We start from the raw sequence: 18879 nt of genomic DNA, 5'->3' as shown, positions 1-18879 counted from the left end.
CACGATACGAATGGCACAGACAAACACAACACTCTTCCCAGAGATCGTGAGCAGTCGGTAATAGCGGCGCACGCTGAGTCCGAGGGAGGCCGGAGAGGAAGCCTCCGCTGCGGACGCGGGGCTTCTGCGTTTTTGGGGCAGGTCTCTACGTGTTGTTTCGGCACGCCACCGCAGTTTGATCGCGCCGATAGATAGGCGCCAGAGACCCAGGCTTGTTGGAGCTTGCTGCAAGGGTCAGTGACAAAGGGTGCCTGCTTGTAAGGCGCACGTAGTGGAGGCTTCGCCGCACATCCGAGGAGTATTGAAACGAAGCCCAGCGGCGGGCTCATTCGCAACAGCTTCTCCGCCGGGGGTCCGAGATCCCGATGGATAAGGGTCTTCAAGTGTTGTCCGGAGGGATGCTTTCGGAGAGAAGTGCTCGCCAGATGCTCGACTCCATGCCTGGGCTGTACGACACCGTGCTAGAGCTTCACCGCGGCCGGTCATTGGACGAATAGTGTCCCGCCAAGAACGTCTCTAGCTTGGTCAGGCAAGCAACCGAACAACACAAGAAGACACAACCGCATCGCCGGCAAGTGCGAAGACAAATGCACACTGATGCTTGGCAGGCTTTTAGTTGCGATAAAATACGCTAATAAATACACTAGTTATATTTTAGCACAGCAGTACTTTAGCCAAGCACACAAATTCAAAAGGTGACATTTCGCGTGATTGGAAATGTTCCACACAAAAAGAAATGTAATTGCAAAGGGCTAAACCTACTCCAGGAAAAAGAATGCAATTTAAAAAGTCACGCGTGTACAAGCCACTTCTCGCGCTGAAAGCTGCGATTCGAGCTCTCGTCTATGCCCTGAGCTTTCCCCTTTTTGATTCGCACCTTAGGGGCACCCGCTATCTGAAAGCGAATGCTACCAGTCGAGAGGACATCGACCTTCTTCCAAGACGTGCCTCGAGCGCGCGGAGAAAACTGCTCTACTTTCCACCGCTCGAGCAAGACGTGCCCTTTCGTTCTCGGCCGCTCCGAGGTCCGCTCAGACCCTGCGCAAAACGTGCGTGCGGCGCTGCCACTCGGCAGGCCCGCATAGGAGCTCGTGTCGCACTTTTTTGCAACACTGTCGGTGAGCGAACACCAGAGGCTGCTTTCGATATCCTTTCCGGCTGTCAAGGCCAATTTAGGCACGGGCGGCCCGGTCTCAACAGACAGCTCGCCGCCATGCGACACCAGAATCGCTACTAGCTTGGCTGGCCGTGTCTCGATATCGAGTATCTGAGCCCGGAGGTGGAACCCTAGCGACTCGCTCAGTGGCAGCGTCGTCAAGCTTAGCTGCACCGTGAAAACCGTTCAGTGTCTCGACTGCCGGCGCTGCCCCAACGTAGCTCGGTTCTGAACTCGCGTCCGGAGAAACACCCTTCGTTTCAGCGGACTCGTGTTGCCTCGACCTTTCACTAACGTCACAGTTTTGGCTTTCCCGCGGAACGTCGTTTGCCTGCGAACTGCGCGTGTTCAGGTCGGTAGCCGTTTTCAAGGCCTCCCGTGAACCTGAGCATTCCGAACACGACGACGCTGACACATCTCTGTTCACAGTACGGGCCTTACACACAGTGTACTTACGCTGCCCACTCTCGTGAGCCTCCGGAAATGCCCCATCCTCGCTATCTGTCTGAGTCTCGCCATTCCTCTGATAGGAGGCGACACAATCGTTACTTGAGCCCTTTGCAGCGAGCCCAGCTGATTCTTTCGACGGCATTTTCTCGAAATTTTACCCTATTTCGCATAACAGCTGATCCGTCCTGTTCGAGAATGGGTACCTGTATTCCGGAAGAAGTTGTGGGGATACTGCCGCCTGTGTGACAAGTTCACCAAACGAACCTCCGATGCTGATTTTAGTAATCGGCAGGCGCATGATTCGTGCTGCTACGGCCTGCTTCACCCAAACACACTGTCCCGCCAGCTGATCCTATTCAACCTACGAAGGGTGCACCATGTCTACCGTAGCCACGGAGGCGCGAAGAACTCGGCACGGTTTACCGTTGACCACGAGCTCACGTACGTACGGCTCTAGAAACTGCCTGCTGTCCTCACTATGATCTAGCACGTGAAAGACGAGTTTGCCCTTTTTGCAACTCGCAGCGAAATGCCCCGTCTCGCCGCAGTTGTAACACGCAGACTGTCTGCGCGCTTCAAAAGCTTTCTTTCTGCGCTGCTCCTCGGCATCTGCGCTCTTTTCGTTTTCGTGGCCAGTTTCACTACCCACGAAAACGACTTTGCTAGCTCCACCGTCTTCATGGGGAACTCTGCCTTTCGACCCTGACTTATGAGGCCTCTGCCTGAACCCTTTTTTGCCGTCTTTCGGTCCCTGCGCACCTTGACGTGCGACGAACTCGTCGGCTAGCTGAGCTGCATGATCCACAGTATTTACCCCAGGCCTACCTTGTTCCTAGAGTCTCAGGTTTTCTGGTAGACGGCGGTAAAACTGCTCGAGACTGAAGCACTGAACTACCTTGTCATGCTCTCCGAAAGCCTTTGCCTCTTTGAGCCACTTTTCTATGTTAGCGCTCAGCTTATAGGCGAACTCCGAGTACGACTCGCCCTTAGTTTTCTCGGCTTCACGGAATTTCTGGCGAAACGCCTCTGCCGACAGCCTGCACTTACGCAGGAGGCTCTACTTGACTTTCTCGTAGTCCTCCGCCTCCTCCTTTGGCAAGCGGGCCACCACGTCTGATGCCTCACATGGAAAAAGCGTAAGCAGCTTTTGCGACCATGAGTCTCGGCTAAAGTAGGCCCTCTCGCACGTACGCTCGAAGTTGACCAAAAAAAGACCGATGTCTTCTCCTACTTTGTAGGGTCGCAATAAGTTAAGTAACTCATTCGTAACGTAGGTCACTCAGTGTGCCGCAGACTGCACGCTGCTGCCACTCTGACGTCTATGTCGAGACGCCTCGACGTCTAGAAGCTTCCTTTCCAGCTCATGCTGTCGCTCCCATTGTCGCTTTTTCTCCTCGCGTTCTGCCTCTGCAGCCTGACGTTTAGCGGACTCCCTGTCATTGGTCAGCTCAATGCACTCTGACAGCTCGTCATCGTCAGCCCCAACAGCGAGTATGGCCTGTATCAACTCTGGCTTTCTCAGCGCGTCAGTAACATCCAAACGCAACTCTTTTGCAATCTCCAGCTACTGTGGTGTTTTCAACGCCTTCAAATTCATGGCCCCTCTAGCTGCTTTCCCACTGCTCCGAAAATGTTTTACGTGAATAACCCACGCGAAAAAAAAAACACACACTACCAGCTATCCTCAGAAGCCTGGTAAAACTCAGTGAAGAAAAGTCCAGCACTCACCCTTGACCGCCGTGAATTCTGCGAAGTCCGAAGCCGCCTCGACGTCCGTGGTGTTGGATCTCGTACCGCTGGCTCCAGGTGTTACGAAGTTGGCATCCGACCGCTGCCTACCAGTTGTTGCGACGTGATCATCCCACCGCTGACAACCCGTTGCTGAATGCGGGAGGGCCGACCCCAGCCGAGCTCCGTCGCCTCCGACATACGTGTGGTACCGTGGTTTGAAGCGAGCGGCCAGCCAATGTTGCCGCCGTGAATAAGTCCAGAAGCCTTAGGCAAAACGTAACTTGTTTCCTTCATAGCGAGAGATGATCCGAAGCCAAAAAACAATGCCCCAACGGGCGAGGTTCCAGTACAGGACTCGGGCAGAGTGACAGCATTGATTCACTGCTCTACCAGAAATGAACTACAGCGCTTGGGGGGTTCTTGTTTATACCCAAAGCGCTAACGGTCGAACCAAGCGTTGCCTCTAGATTGTGCACACGATACGAACGGCACAGATACACGCAACACTCTTCCCAGAGTTCGTGAGCAGTCGGTAGTAGCGGCGCACACTGAGTAGAGAGAGGGGAGAGAGGAGGTCTCCGCTGCGGACGCGGGGAATCTGCGTCCTTGGGGCAGGTCTCTACGTGTTGTGTCGGCACGCCACCGCAGTTTGATCGCACCGATAGATTGGCGCTAGAGACCCAGGCTTGTCGGAGCTTGCTGCAAGCGTGAGTCAGCGACAAAGGGGGCCTGCTTGAAAGGCGCACGTAGTGGAGGCTTCGCCGCACAGCCGAGGAGTATTGAAACGAAGCCCAGTGGCGGGCTCATTCGTAACACGGCTTATTCAAAATGAACTTAGACGTGATGTAATTCACAATTAGAAAGTTAGCGGAAGTAGCCACATCGCACCTGTTTGAAGACTTTCCGGCAAAACAAAAGTCCCATTTTCAACAGCACCTAGCGCACTTTTCTCTCTGGCACTCAAAGATTGCTCGAACTGCATCAACCTTCCGGTTTCCATCACCGGATTTTTATGCTTCGTATTAAAAGCAAACTGCCAAACAACCCTCCAAACCTCAGTCAAGATTTTCCTCTAATCAACTGTTAAAGCTGTCAATAGATGTGCATACCGTTGGTAGCTTCTAACCCGTCCAACCCGAAGAAAAATGCCTTAATATTAATGTTTTACTTGGTACAGCCACGAGCCCTCTCCATTCTCGTGTAAAGCGATTCTCAAGAAAAATGAAGTAGATGTTGTACGCACAATTTGTTCCCTTCTTGTTATGGTGCTGTCTCAAACATGGATGGAGAAGCAGCCCTATTTCTTTGTTGCTTGCCTAGTTTTGGAGCAGTGCTTGACACAGCGTTACCACTGACTCCGCCCATGACATTTCAGGAAAAGTCGGGAGTTTTGGGTATCATCCTTATTACCCTCCGCGCTTTAAAAACGACACGATACTCAATCTTTCACTCGATATCGGAAGCCCGGTTTCCTTGCGTATTCAGAATAAATTTTAACCAAAACTTTGAGTATTCCCAACGTCCTATTTCATGAGACCCAGGCAACGAGCCAATTGAGAATCTCAGGAAAAGCAAATTTGCTAAGGTGATATATAGCGCAGTGGTCACACCAGTATTGCATGCAGGCAAGATCGCCATTGAAGTCTATTTGAAAACGTTTCGCGAAATAATTCAAACAAGGCACAATTCGTAACCTGAGTTTCGACCTTTGATGTCATTTCTCCCTATAATGCACAAAAAAAGCATTGGGGAGTAGCACCCCTTTCTTTTGAACGCACTTGGAGTAAGACGCAGTCAGTGTCAACTTTTCCACAAAGATATCAAGCTGTTCTAGTTTTCTAAAACGACGCACCACTGATGAACGACTATTTTATTTTATTTCATTTTTTTATTTTGAATTCCTTTAAGGCAATTGCACTGAAGAGGGGAGTGGGTAAATACATAACAAGAAATAAGAAAAAAACAGTACAAGGAACACAATATGAGTACATATCACCTCTAAAAACAAACGTAAAAGAAATAAGGTTGTAATCATTCTTTTACAACATAAGAAATGTGCCGAAAGCGCCTAATGTTGTAAGAAGTAATACAGCAGGTCAGTTGCCATTTCGTGTGAGTTTCGGAGTTCCTGGCAAAACTCATAGAAATAAACAAAACAAAACAAGTGCGATTGGCAGAAACCAATGTATCGCTACAGACAATACACAAATTTAGGTGATAACGTTGACACAGCGGAACGAAACAAGTACGGGTTGCTAATCGTTGCGACATCAGAAAGAAAGAAAGAAAGAAAGAAAGAAAGAAAGAAAGAAAGAAAGAAAGAAAGAAAGAAAGAAAGACATGAATAGGCAAAAAAATAAATATTGCCGCTCTGCCGTATTCCCTCCTGGTGCACACCTACTCAACTACGTCACATCGCCGAAATCCGGTATCGCTGGCTCCTTTAGCAAGGTTCGTCAAAATAGCGGAACTTGCGAGGGTTGCTATCACTGCGGCGTCGGCATCGATAACGACTGCGCTCCAAACAGCATCTGCCATGAAACAATAGGCGTTATCATTCCTAGGCTCCCCTACGCGTTTTTGAGACGGTATACGACATCGGCTAGACCCCAATAGAAGTGCGGCAGAGAAAAGAGTCCAGGTGTGTGGAGGACATGTATCGGCCGAGTGCAGTGAGGTAGCCGTTGTAATGTTTCCATAACTACTGCCTGCATGAGCGCAAATGCGTGGCCGCATTGTCATGTCCCGATTCCCTGCAGGTCGCCCAGCGTGGTCGAGGACGCAAGCATCGAGGCTGACGCCGAGGACGACGGTTCGGAGGTTCTGTACCATGTCACCCACGAAGACGACGAGGCTGACGCTGAAGGCGACGAGGCACGTACGGGGAGCAGCCAGGAGGAGCACGGAAGCTTCGTGGAAGTGCTAGATGACGGCAGCGATATGTACATCTCGGGGCAGCCTTTCACGGATGTCCCTGTCGTTTCTTACCCTTCAGACGAGGACGATGGTGAGTGCCCTGTAAAAGCATCGAAGCGCGAAACGGCCGTGGAAGTGACAGATGTCAGCAGCGATATGGAGGTGTCGGACGAACAATTCATGAAGAACCTTCTTCTCTCTGCGCCTTCCGATGAAGAATGTGATGATTGCCTTGAGAAGGCATCCGACAACACTCACGAGGGCTCCGAGGGGACCGAGGAGTACTATGCAGACGTTGAAGGCGACAACTGAGAATCCAGCGACTTCAAGAGCGAGGAATTTCACGACGAAGGTGTGCAACCATGCCTTGAAACCTCGCATAGATAACCTTCGAGAACTTCCAGTGGTGAGCGCCGAGGAGACGCTGTGTGCCAGTGACTCATTATCTCATATGGTCATTTAATTGACCGCCAATGCCCAGGGAGCTAATATTGGCCCCTGCCCCAACAGGTGGTAAGCAATAAAGAACATGTAACCGTCACCAAAGTGCCGTTTAGTGCGGTTTGAGCCTTTTTTGGAAATGTATGAGTAAATTACATTTTCTCAGATTATACAGTCAGGCATAACGACAATGAAGTTTCTCTCTTCAGGCATTCTACATAGCGCTCCTCGAGTGAGCACAGTGATTTCTGATACAAACGTTTTGCCGAAGTTTTCGTGCTCAGATTTTGCACAACCGCCAGTTTTGGACGTATCTCCCAGAGATGTTTTAAAGTGCTTTTTATAAAAAGGGTCGTCACGAACTGTGGCTATGAGGGAATGTGTTGTACTCGGCGAAGTTGAGAGGCCGGCAAGCGTGATTGAAATTGTTGTAGGGTACTGCGTCCGATTTGTTGCATAACCATAATTCACATCAGCTCACACAAATGAAGCAACACGATAAGATCATAACCTTTCAGAGAGAACAATTGGCAATATACAGACGAGGGCGACGCTGATATGAACCAACACGTCCAGTCTGCGCGCTTTCAGAGAGAATGGACAAAAAATTTGGCCACCTTCGCAATCGGTATGTGAATACTGCGGCAACACTAAAGCGGGTGGTCTCCCCTACCTTTAACTTGGCTTTTTATAAGGAAAGATGGTTAAAGATTTCACTTTTCTCCATGCAGACTGAGTTAAATCAAAGTCCATAATCCACCCTCCTAAAGTAAAAAATTACAAGTCGAAGCCAGAGCCCTCGTCGTCCATGCCAAATCCTAAAGCGAACGCCTGCGCTGCGAACGCGTAAAAAATACTGTGCGCCCCGAATGCGACAATAGTGTCATCGGGTAGCCGTCCAGTTCATAACGCGAGAGACCCAGGGTTCATATCGCCGACGAGCAGCGCTTTTTATTTATTTACTTATTTATTTTCTATTTATTTATTTATTTATTTATTTATTTATTTATTTATTTATTTATTTATTTATTTAGTTTTTTTAGGCGCACTCCCGCACTTGCTCATGGGTTCCTTGGTCATCGCCACTTTTCCGCACACTTCCCGGCCGCCGTCGAATTATTCCCCATCCCATTCACCGCGCGGAGTTTCCTGGTAAAGAACCGCACAGACAAAGCTCAAGCTTAAAGGCCAACTGCAAGGAAATCTTCGACCCCTAAATGCACTATTTTCCGGTAGTATTATTTTAACAGGTGCTACGCGAAAAAATTGTAGGCAACAATATGCGTCTCTGCATCATAAACAAACATCAAAAATGCTCTTTTCAAAATAAATTAGAAAAAAGGGTGGCCATTACGGCCGGCCGGAAGTGACGTATCAGTCAGGAATCGAGTGGGCGCAGCCGGCGGATTCTCCCATGGCTGCCTGCGATAACACGGCGCGCATTTCATGTGTTTCTTCAGAAACATCAAAGTCAGTCCTCAGTTTCTTCAAAAAAATTCACGCATCTGCACGAAATGAATCATGACGAGTTGGCGAAGCACTGGGGATCGTTCTTACTATAAATCGAAACCGCCTCTGGTCTTGTCCTGAAACTCGGCACCCTTTCCTGCACCATATAGACCCTGGACTCAGAATGAGGCTACCAGAGCGGATTCCACGTAAGCTTGAAACCCTTTACCACAGGTTGCGTCTCAACGCAGCGCTCACGAACTCTTACCGCCATCGCCTCGGTCTAACTGCAACATCTATTGCGATATCGTGGATTGCTCGAAACAGTAGACCACGTCCTTCTAGAGTGTCCGGCATACATCCAAGAAAGAAATCACCTCGCAGAAAAGATTGAGTGCCTCAACAACGCATCTACATTTTTGAAAGGTCTCCTTGGACCCTGACCCTCTCCATCGTCCCAGAGAAAAGTGTTGGTTGCTTTATTTGACTATTTACACGGAATCGGCCTCGCATAGACAATTTAGAACCTTACGTGTGAGATCGTGTGGACTTTTAAGTCACCACGCAAAGCTTCGTGTTCACTTTTTCTTTTAATCTCTTCTTTTCCCCTCTCCCTTCTACCCTACTTCTTTTAGGGCCTTTACTCCCTTCTCCCCATCCCCGCAGAGTAGCATGCAGGCGAGAACATGGCGCCAAACCTCTCTGCTTGCATCTAATAAAGAGCTCTCTCTCTCTCTAAATCACCCGTGAGAGTGCTTACTGCTCCTAAAACGATTTATAATCCAATCCAATGTAAGACAATCCAATTTAATCCAATCCAGCCCAATCCATTTCAGCACAATGCAATCCAAATACAAATCTGATCCAATCCAATCCATTCCAATGTGCCTCGCGCATGCCCAGAACGGCTCTCCAGGAGCTCTCTCTCCCTCTCTCTTTCTCTCTCTGTCTCTCTCTTTGAACCTTTGTTTTGTTCTTGTTAACCTTTTGTGAACCTTTTGTACAGAGATGTTTTGATTTACACGGTGCTATGCTTCTCTCTCTCCCTCTCTCTCTAACTAACCTTTTGTTAACCTTTCATTTTGTTCTTCTTAACCTTTGGGGCACCTTTTGTTCAAAGATGTTTCGATTTACACGGTGCTGTGCGTCTCTCTCTCTCTCTCTCTCTCTCTCTCTCTCTCTCTCTCTCTCTCTCTCTCTAAACGTTTGTGAACCTTTTATTTTGTTCTTGATAACCTGGTGGGAACCTTGTGTTCGCATATATTTTGATTTACATGGTGCTGTGCGTCTATCTTTCTAACCTTTTGTTAACCTTTTATTTTGTTCTTGTTAACCTTTTGCGAACATTTTCTTCACAGTTCTTTCGATTTACATGATGCTGTGCGTCTCTCTCTCTCTCTCTCTCTCTCTCTCTAAACGTTTGTGAACCTTTTATTTTGTTCTTGGTAACCTTTTGGGAGCCTTTTGTTCGCATATATTTTGATTTACATGGTGCTGTGCGTCTATCTTTCTAACCTTTTGTTAACCTTTTATTTTGTTCTTGTTAACCTTTTGCGAACATTTTCTTCACAGTTGTTTCGATTTACATGATGCTGTGCGTCTCTCTCTCTCTCTCTCTCTAAACGTTTGTGAACCTTTTATTTTGTTCTTGTTAACCTTTTGGGAACCTTTTGTTCGCATATATTTTGATTTACATGGTGATGTGCGTCTATCTTTCTAACCTTTTGTTAACCTTTTATTTTGTTCTTGTTAACCTTTTGCGAACATTTTCTTCCCAGTTGTTTCGATTTACATGATGCTGTGCGTCTCTATCTCTCTCTCTCTCTCTCTCTCTAACCTTTTGTGGACCTTTCATTTTGTTCTTGTTAACATTTTGTGAGCCTTTTGTTCACATATGTTTCGATTTTCACGTTGCTGTGCCTCTCTCTCTGTTCTTCTCCCCCTCTCTCTCTAACCCTTTGTGAACCTTTTAGTTTTTTTCTGGTTAACCTTTTGGGAACTGTTTGTTCACAGATGTTTCGATTTACACGTTGCTGTGCCGTGAGCACGGACGCCGGACGGACGCCAGACACAGCCTCCGCCTAAGGTGCTTCGCCCCTAAAACAAAACATGGCCAAATAAGGTTGGGAAATTCTTTCAATCTATATTGCTTCTCTCTGAGCGGATGAGACGTGCATGTAGTCGACCGACGAAACGTAAACACAGGCATTACGAGGCTTCTTGGCGAAGTTGGGAGCTAGTAAACAAATACACGCAGGGCAGTGTTGAGCCCTTGATGGGCGCTGGCCCAGCCAATATGCCCTGTGCAGATCGAACCATCCTGCGTTTGTGAGAGAAGGAAAAAAAAGCAACCTTGGGAGGAAAGTGCCCAAACATGCCGGCTAGCGTGTGAGAATGCGGTTTCAGCGCATGTTATGTAAGTTCAATTCAAGAATTTTCTTATAGTTTACTCGGGCAGTGTTGTTCCTGTTAGCAAGGTGCCCGCGCCATATCTTTAGTTAATGATGCCATTCAGAGACAAAAGCATTGTTGTCTTCGCTCTCGTCGTGAAACAGGGACCTTTTTCGAGACTCATTGCTGCCAAATGGGCCTCCCTTTTTTATCTTTTTTTTTTTCAACCAGCGAGGAAATGTTGCTAACAGCGCCTACTTTTTATTTGTTGACGGAGTTGTTTGAACTGAATCGATTCCGTGCAGTGTGCCGCGTGATGCCCTTGGTCGCCCCCGACCAGCCCTGATAACAGTGACAACAGCTATCGCCTCGCGTTGGCCGCACTCGCGCCAATAGCGCTCTCGAAGAGTGGACCTGCCGCGAACGTGCAGTGGGCCGCAGAGCTAGCTTCCGTACTCGTTCGTGCCCCCACCAGCCCCGACCACAGCGTATCGTCTCGCGTCGGCCGTTCGTGGAGCCGCCCGGCCGCGAAATTGAAGTGCGCCACACAGCCGCCGTACTCGTTCGCGCCCTGACGCACCGACCAGCCGCGCCAACCGCGTTCCGTCTCGAGTACGCCGTACTCGGTGATCGCATGCTCGTAGAGTTGACCAAGAGCCTGCTGCGGCGGTCGGAACCATGAAATCAGGCGTCGTGCAACTGCCGCAGTCGCTCGCCGACGGCGAATCGCCTCGCGTCGATCGTCGCCGCCACTCTTGAAATTTGCTCATTTTCTCTTCGAAACCAAGAGCTTCTTCAGCTTCTCGCATTACCGAAACGCATGAAAGCAATCATTAGGAGTTTTAGCATTCCGTCGGTTCCGCAGCTAGCGTGTTGTCCGAGACAACGTATAGCTATAAACTTTGGTTCGAGACCCGTCCCGGTACCTGCTCATTCGTCACGGTGTGGTAAACATCCTCGCCCCTCCCGCGCGCGCGGGCGCAGACGGGTCACGGTACGAGTTAGCAGGCACTAATTGCGCTGCGCACTCGCGTGAGGTTCCACGTAAAAGGGCGACTGACGAGAGACGACGGCAGCACGGGGGTCCTGCGTCTGACGTCACATCCGGAAGTTAGCCGCAGTGGCGGCATTCGCGGTGACACTAAGCTAGGTGCTGCTTCTGCTGAAGTGGCGTGTTTTCAACCGGTTTTAATCAAGATACTGCGCGCGTGTGGAGTTTAAAATTAGGTCACAAGAGGCTTTAGTGGTGTGTACAACCAGTTTGATGCAAAGTTTGCGGGAGGTAAATTTTTGTTGCAGTTTGCCTTTGAACAGCTCGTCTGTTAAAACCTGTTGGGTGTGATTTGCCGTTGACCCAAAAGAAGTTGTACCGCCGCGGGAGATAGGCCAGTAGGACAAACAAAAATGGACCCTTTTCTTTTCACAATAGGCCGAATATCCCAACGACGTTTCATACAACGTTATGGTGCAACACACTGAAGAGGGGTCAGTGATGCCACTGCTATGCAGCATGCCGTTGTCTAGGAATGGCTCCACGAGGTGATGGGTGGTGCTGTTCACGATTAGCCCAGACTATTGGGATGCAGAGGGGTAGATCGGGCGTATACATAATAGGCAATTCCCTCTTGTGCTGTAGCGTTCCTGCGTCCCCATTGTATGAATTCTTCTGATCGAACATACGCTTGATTCCGCACCATCCAGGCGGCATACAATGGCCTCTTTAGATCCTACTGATCAGTGGTCTGTCAATGCAAGCCAGTAGGAACTGGAATTAGCATGATGCCCTGATATCTCCTGTTCAAGAGCTCGCGAAGCAACTTTATACAAAATACAAGACGCACTAGGACTATATTTGTAGGCTGTCATATTCATCGTGATCATTATGACCAGTCTACCTAATCTTCTAAATGTACGAGGTGGTACCTTTCGCCACACTCCTAGCGTTTTCATGCTTTATGAGTGTTTCAATCAATGGCCCTGTGAATACAAATGTAACAAATTTAGGAAGCGCCGTGCCGTCAATAACCGAACACATCCCTCTCACGGTACAATAAGGACAGCTTCTTTGTCGAGAGATTGCTTTGTTAGAGCTAGTGTCGTTTGATTAGGCTTTATCGCTGGTCATGGCTATTTTTTTCTGAAACGCAAGTTATATTGCTAGAAAATTGCGCGAACGCGGAACTCTATCGCACCGAAACCATTTCAAGCAATTTTTGAACGGTAGTAGTGCCCTTGGTTCTGATGTTCTGCGCCTGTGTTGATGTGCCGCGAAATTCTGTACCCCTGTGGGTACAACCCAACCACGACTTGTACGCACCCCGCGCCACCTACTAGTTCGTTTTTTGCACTCCTGTTGTTTGGACGAACTGATAAAATATCCCCATTCTGTACCCCTGTGGGTACAACGCAACCACTTCCTGTACGCACCCCGCGCCACCTACTAGTTCGTTTTCTGCGCTCCTGTTGTTTTGAACAAATGATAAAATATCCGCATTCTGTTCCCCTGTGGGTACAAGCCAGCCAGTTCCTGTACGCACCCCGCGCCATCTACTAGTTTGTTTTCTGCGCTCCTTCTGTTGTTTTGAACTGATAAAATGTTTCCCCTCTGCTGGGTCTCAGTAACGTTGGGGTAGAATCGCGGGTTTTGGCACGAACGGCCTGGGTCGGAGCCTCGGCAGTGCAACAGTTTTTGCGACATCCGTGTTTTCTTGTACTGTGAAATGTTCTCTTGGCCCGATAATAGGCATTCTTTTTGTAAATAAAGGTGGTTTAGTAAGATTGACAAGGGTTTAGGGGAGAAGCGCAGCATGTCAATACGTTTATTAACGTTCTGCATCACCCTGGGAGTGCCTTTCTTGGAAGTGCCTTCTAGTGATATCAGATTACTAGCCACCTTAATGCCTGGCTGGATTCACCGAACAAGATCAGGGTAAACCGTATTAAAAAACAGCATGTCCCAGAAATGTTTCCTATTTAAACAAAGAGTGAAACCCTGCGGAGTGACGACGAAGAAACATATCAGGGATCAGGAACGTTCCGCATGGAGGTTCGCCAGACAGCCTGACAACCTGTCGCGGAAGTCGCGCAAAACACGTACAGACAACCGTGCAACTAGTAAAACGGGGCCAGTAGCTTCCGCCGAAACTTGTTTAGCATACGTCCGCTGCCCCGCCGTGACACGGGACACATACTGCCCGGTGCAGTGACGTCGTGGCGTCTACACGACGTAGTACACGCGACCCCGTATTGCATGTGCCTAACCACGCGAAACAAAAAGAAAACGTAGACACGTCAAAGCGAGGGGACGCTTGATTCGTCGGGTGCGTGGAAGTCCAATGTGGAGCAGGTTTCGAGAACTGTGCAAAGCAGCCTGAAAAGGAGAAGTGGCACACGCCGCGTCTTGATGTCCCGACATCTTTTGAGAGGCAAATGCTGAGCTCGCGCTCGCTGGTGAAAAATCAGAGATCCTGTGATTGCAGCAGTCGCATAGACCGATAACTGGTATGCGCCTCACCTTGAAGTGAGCCTGAACCTCCTGCCTTTTATTTTTACATTTTCTTGCCACCAATATTTGTTCACTAACGCATTACGGAAAGAGGCATCGAAGAGTCCTAAATATTCTTCAATTTGAAAGGCTCAAATCAACCAAATATACCGCATCCGCTTCCTGGCGAATTGGCGTTGCATTTCTGAGCCATAAGTCAAATGTTTAAGAGAAAAAAAAACGGCTGGTTCCATTGCCGCACGTTCAAATTACTACATGCTTTAAATTACCTTCTGCTTTGCCCGTAACAGCACTAATGTGGCGTGACGTGGCGCGTAGGGTGGGCGCGTAAATAACCCATTTCAGGCTCCCGTTAGCATGTTCGCAAAATCTCTGCCCCTGTTTCTATGTGGACTAGAATAGTGGCGCGTTTACTATTCATATGCACGTGGAATACGTGGGGTGGGAAGGGAGAGTAATACCCTATTTGTACTGTTTACTCCTGAGTAAAGAACACTCAATGTGCATTCTTCACTGTGCCTTCGTTGCAGTCGCAGCCTTTACTCCCCTTCTATAGGGGCCAACCTGTGTTACAGTTAGAATACCAATAAACCATCAAGGTGTTCCAGGCTTTAACAAGACCCCACAAGAATTTTCCAACTTTTTCCTAAATCCTAAATCCTTTGACAACGTACTCAACAACCATTCCTAGAACTTCAAATAGGGGGTCCCAAACTAACTCAGAAAAACATTTTCGCTCTATGCCCTTCAGATAACTTTCAAACTTGCTCAAAACCTTTTCTCTTTTCTCGTCTAGGCGTTCTTCGAGCGCCCGAAGGATGTCATTAAAGCGGTGTAGCGGAGGTTGGCCGGCTTAATTTCTGTTGCAGCAATACACGCATTTGGTAGCCACTACAAAAAGACGGCCACAGACGCAAAGCAGAAACGGAAGGCAGATCTATTGTTAGGAGCAAATCACGCGGTGCTGCTCCGTGCTGGCGATACATTTAGATTTGTCAATGCTTCCAGACGCGAGGAAAGGAGTGAACCCGTTTATGGGCAGTGTTTCACAGTCGCTTGCACTCCCACTTCCCCCCCATTACCTAGAGTCCTACTGCCAAAATAAACGATATTGCCCTCTCTCACCCTCTATTCGGTCGCGCTGGTTCTACACAAGACCATCATAACAACTGGACCGGCCTGCACTACTTAACAATCTCTGCTCGACGAATGAAAATATTCTTTATCTCCATCTCTCACTCGCTCGCTCGCTCTGCACGTACGGGTGGCTAGAGATACTTTTTTCCCCCTTAGGCATGGATTCCGTGTTTTGTGCAGCCAACTTTGCTCATTTTATCTGCATGTGACTCATCAGAGGGCTGAGGGAGAGGAAACCAACTTTATTAATACTCAGGGATCAGGGTAGGGGTGTGGGGGCGGTCCAGGGGGCCGCTGCGACCGCCAGGGCCCGGGCGGTCACCAAGTCTTCACTCGATACCTCGGGGTCGCGCAGCGCCTTCTTCCGGAAGGAAGGGAAGAAAGGGGAGGGGGCGAAGGGGTGTGCTGGGCACTCGCACGAAAAATTATAGTGCGTGTCGAGGGCCCCGCAGGCAAGGCATGTTGGGGAGTCAAAAAGGTGTGGGTGGGTGCGAATGAGCTGAGTGCGGTAGGGGAAGGTGTGGACCTGGAGGACGCGCAGGCAGTGAGCTGCGTCTAGGGTGAGCTGCCCCACCTCAGAGGCTGAAGCGTGGCTGGCTTTAGCGCTCCTTCCCTCCGATCCCGATCTAACACTTCTGGGGCGAGCGCAATGCGCTAATTAGGAGTGTAATGCGCAATAAAATAATTGGGAGCGCAAGCGCAATGCGCTATTAAAATAAATAAATAATACTCCCCGTGAACGCGCCGCAATAGTTAGCGTTGTACTTTACACTAACGGCGGTAAATCCCGTTCGTCCGGCACGTAAATCCGGTTCGTCAAAAAAAGAACCACGAATTCAGGTGCTCCTCTTCTGTTGTACATTCCTCCCGCCTCGTTCTATTTCTTTGCGATATGTTATATTTCTTATTTCAATACTATAGAGGACCAGCACCGATATGCATTCTATCCAAAATACACTGAGTTCCTTAAGTAACTGTGCGTTCATTGCAACGACCCTCCCGCTTGGATGGTCGTCGAGAGACGGTATTTTGCATTTTTAGCTGAATACGGGAGAACGATACAAAACAAATATGTGGCAGCTTAAACAAAGTATTGCATTAAAACGAAGGAATAAAATGCCCATTTCACTTACTGGCTAAGTATGTCATATTGCAATGTAATGATAAAACCACTTACCCCCCCACACACAAAAAAATACCTGTACGAAATTACCGGGTAATATATTTTTTTCAGTAACGACTTCATCGCAACATTTTCTGCCGGCGTGGCCTGCCCTAGCTCAAATATGAAAAGCACAGTGCATTTAACTTTTGTCATCTTGTACATAAAAAGCTCTCTACTTCCTAAGCTCAGCTGGCAGCCTCTTGAGCATATTCGTTTTCATCTTGGCGTCATTCGCATATTCTTTTAGGATGTGAAATTTGATGGCCTTTTATAGTGTCCGGGGGACAGAATAACAACCATCATTGTTCCTACATCCTGCCTCAACTAAAACAATCTGTTCAAAGGAACGAGCTCTTTCTCAAATTCGTGAAGTTTGTTTTCCTGACACAGAAACCGCGCCTACCGCAAAAGCCGAAAGCCTCGCTCTGTACACTCCCGCTGTAACATTGAGCAACGAATGAACGATTGGATTTGACAGATTGGTAATACAGTAAAAACTTGTTAATTTGAAATGTAAGGGGCAGCCGTCTCAGCTCTAATTAACGAATGTTCAAACTAATAAAAGTGATGGAGAACAGCAGCACACTGCGACTGGGAAGCAGCGTTTCATTTATTGCTTGAAAAAGTTCGTGATTGCAGTCTATACTTCGCGACGCCTGTCTATGACACACGGCTGGCGCCCATACACACCGATTATACACTAAGGTATCGTCAGACAGAAGTTCTAACACTATCGCAAATACACCACATTTGCAAACATAGTGACTGCTACACATTAATATGTATTTCAAACGCACGAAAACGCTAAAGCTCATTTGTGAACTTGCCCCAAAAGCAGCGCCGACAGCGGGAAACGGGTTGGAGCGTCCCGCGGCTGCTTTTGAAACGGGCCGCTAGGGGGATTTCCGTGGCTCTTATACAGGCAGTGCTCGAGGCTTATATATTAGTATGAAACTGTATGCCTGCGGTGAATCGCCATCAAGCGTTTCGTTTTGCATATCTGCGATGGCGCCGTCGCTCTAAGATAAGGTTGCACGACCAGATTAGCCGCCATTTTCTCGTAGGGCAAAATCGTTTTTATTTATTTTCATCTAGTCATCCTATGATCGCTGCTCTGAGTTTTACTTAGCACCTCTACCTCTTAAACAAAACCTCGGATAGTACAACGATACCTAGATTAAAATGAAGTCAATTCGGTGTTTTTTTTTTGTACCATCTGGTCTTTTCAAACGCTTCCCAAACTCTCCCTGTACTCGCTACACGTATGCTTCTGTGTACCACCAGAGTCCTTCAATGCTTCTCTGGTCATGAAACTCCCGGCCAAGTTTCGTGCGGGGACAAAGGCTAACGCGAGTGGCGCTACCGCAGATCGGAGGGCATCGGGCAGCCGCCGCTGCTGTGTAGCCAGGCCGGCAGGCAGGAACGCAGTAGCAGCATGCCCGTTCGCACCAAATTTTTTCGCCACTCACAAAATGATAAGTCCATTTGAGTGGCCCACGACACGTACAGCGAAAGAGCACTGCTGATAACGCGGCGAGCGTCTGTTTTATCTTACTCCGTGGTCCGTTCCCTGCCAAACGCGTTCTGACCACGCCCCCGGTTGCCCTCCGATCAACACCAGCGCCGCGGCGCGGCAGCGCACGAAGCTCTCCCATAGCATGATGGCGAATTTTCATGACCAGAAAGGCATTGAAGGACTCTGGTACCACCAAGAACCTGATTATGACATGAGCGTCACCGACGCCAACGGTGCAGAACTGATGGCTGCTACAGTTTCCAAGACATCTATTGAGGCAGCAGAAGAAGTTGCCATCGCTCTGGCCGCCACCACTGGAAACGACTGATGACTGAAACTGTAATGACTGATTCCCCAGCCGCCTGCCGCAACTTCAAGCTAGGTGCCATAAAACCGGTGGCCCCCAAAACACTATAAAGTGGAGAGTGGGGCGAGTTGGTTACTGTTTACTAACGAACTCATACGTCTAGCGAACTTTAGCACAGGACGAGGATAGAAATGACGAAACACACGCTAGACTTCAGCTTGGTTTATGCAAAAACGGAACAGGAAAACACGCATATATGTACATGATTCGAAAAAACAAAAAAACAAACAAACAAACAAGCACATGATTCCGCAGAAACGAAACGGCGCAATGTTTACACTCGCTTCTATCACTTTTGCATTGATGCACAAACAACGCCCGGTCACATCACAGGACATGATCTTCACCGACACGTGTGCACACTAGTCGCCGATTGCGCATGACCAAGGAACACCCCCTCTCTTACCAAAAAGTGGATTTCACTTGTTGAGAGTGCCAAAGATGGGGCACTGACTGAGTGTAAACATTGCGCCATCTCATTTCTGCGGAATCATGTGCTTGATTTTTTTTTTTTCGAATCATGTACATATATGCGTGTTTTCCTGTTTCCTTTTTGCATCAACCAAGTTTAAGTCTAACGTGTGTTTCGTGTTTTCTTTCTTCGTCCTGGACTAAAGTTCGCTAGAAGTATGAGTAAGTATGAGTTCTATAATGT

At 48.5% G+C, this 18879-nt stretch overlaps 1 protein-coding gene across 3 annotated transcripts in view; it reads left to right on the top strand.

Annotated features, from left to right (window-relative positions):
• Positions 1 to 14992, top strand: part of LOC144158251 (uncharacterized) — a 40630-nt gene extending 25638 nt beyond the window's left edge. Inside the window, exons 5-6 of one of the 3 annotated variants that reach the window (XM_077688992.1) lie at positions 6097 to 6605; positions 10157 to 14992. In XM_077688992.1, coding sequence (XP_077545118.1) covers positions 6097 to 6565 — 469 coding nt within the window. In that variant the 3' untranslated portion in view covers positions 6566 to 6605; positions 10157 to 14992. Of the gene's footprint in view, positions 1 to 5827; positions 6015 to 6096; positions 6884 to 10156 lie in introns of those variants that run through there. The other 2 variants (XM_077688993.1, XM_077688991.1) reach the window with 2 other exon arrangements.
• Positions 14993 to 18879: the final 3887 nt, after the last annotated feature.

This window comes from Haemaphysalis longicornis, unplaced genomic scaffold (genome assembly GCF_048455015.1).
Source record: "Haemaphysalis longicornis isolate Haplotype H1 unplaced genomic scaffold, Haemaphysalis longicornis Haplotype H1 scaffold_10, whole genome shotgun sequence".
Taxonomy (NCBI): Eukaryota; Metazoa; Arthropoda; class Arachnida; order Ixodida; family Ixodidae; genus Haemaphysalis; species Haemaphysalis longicornis.
Note: the sequence above shows the minus strand (reverse complement) of the source record. Positions and strands in the feature narration are given on the sequence as shown.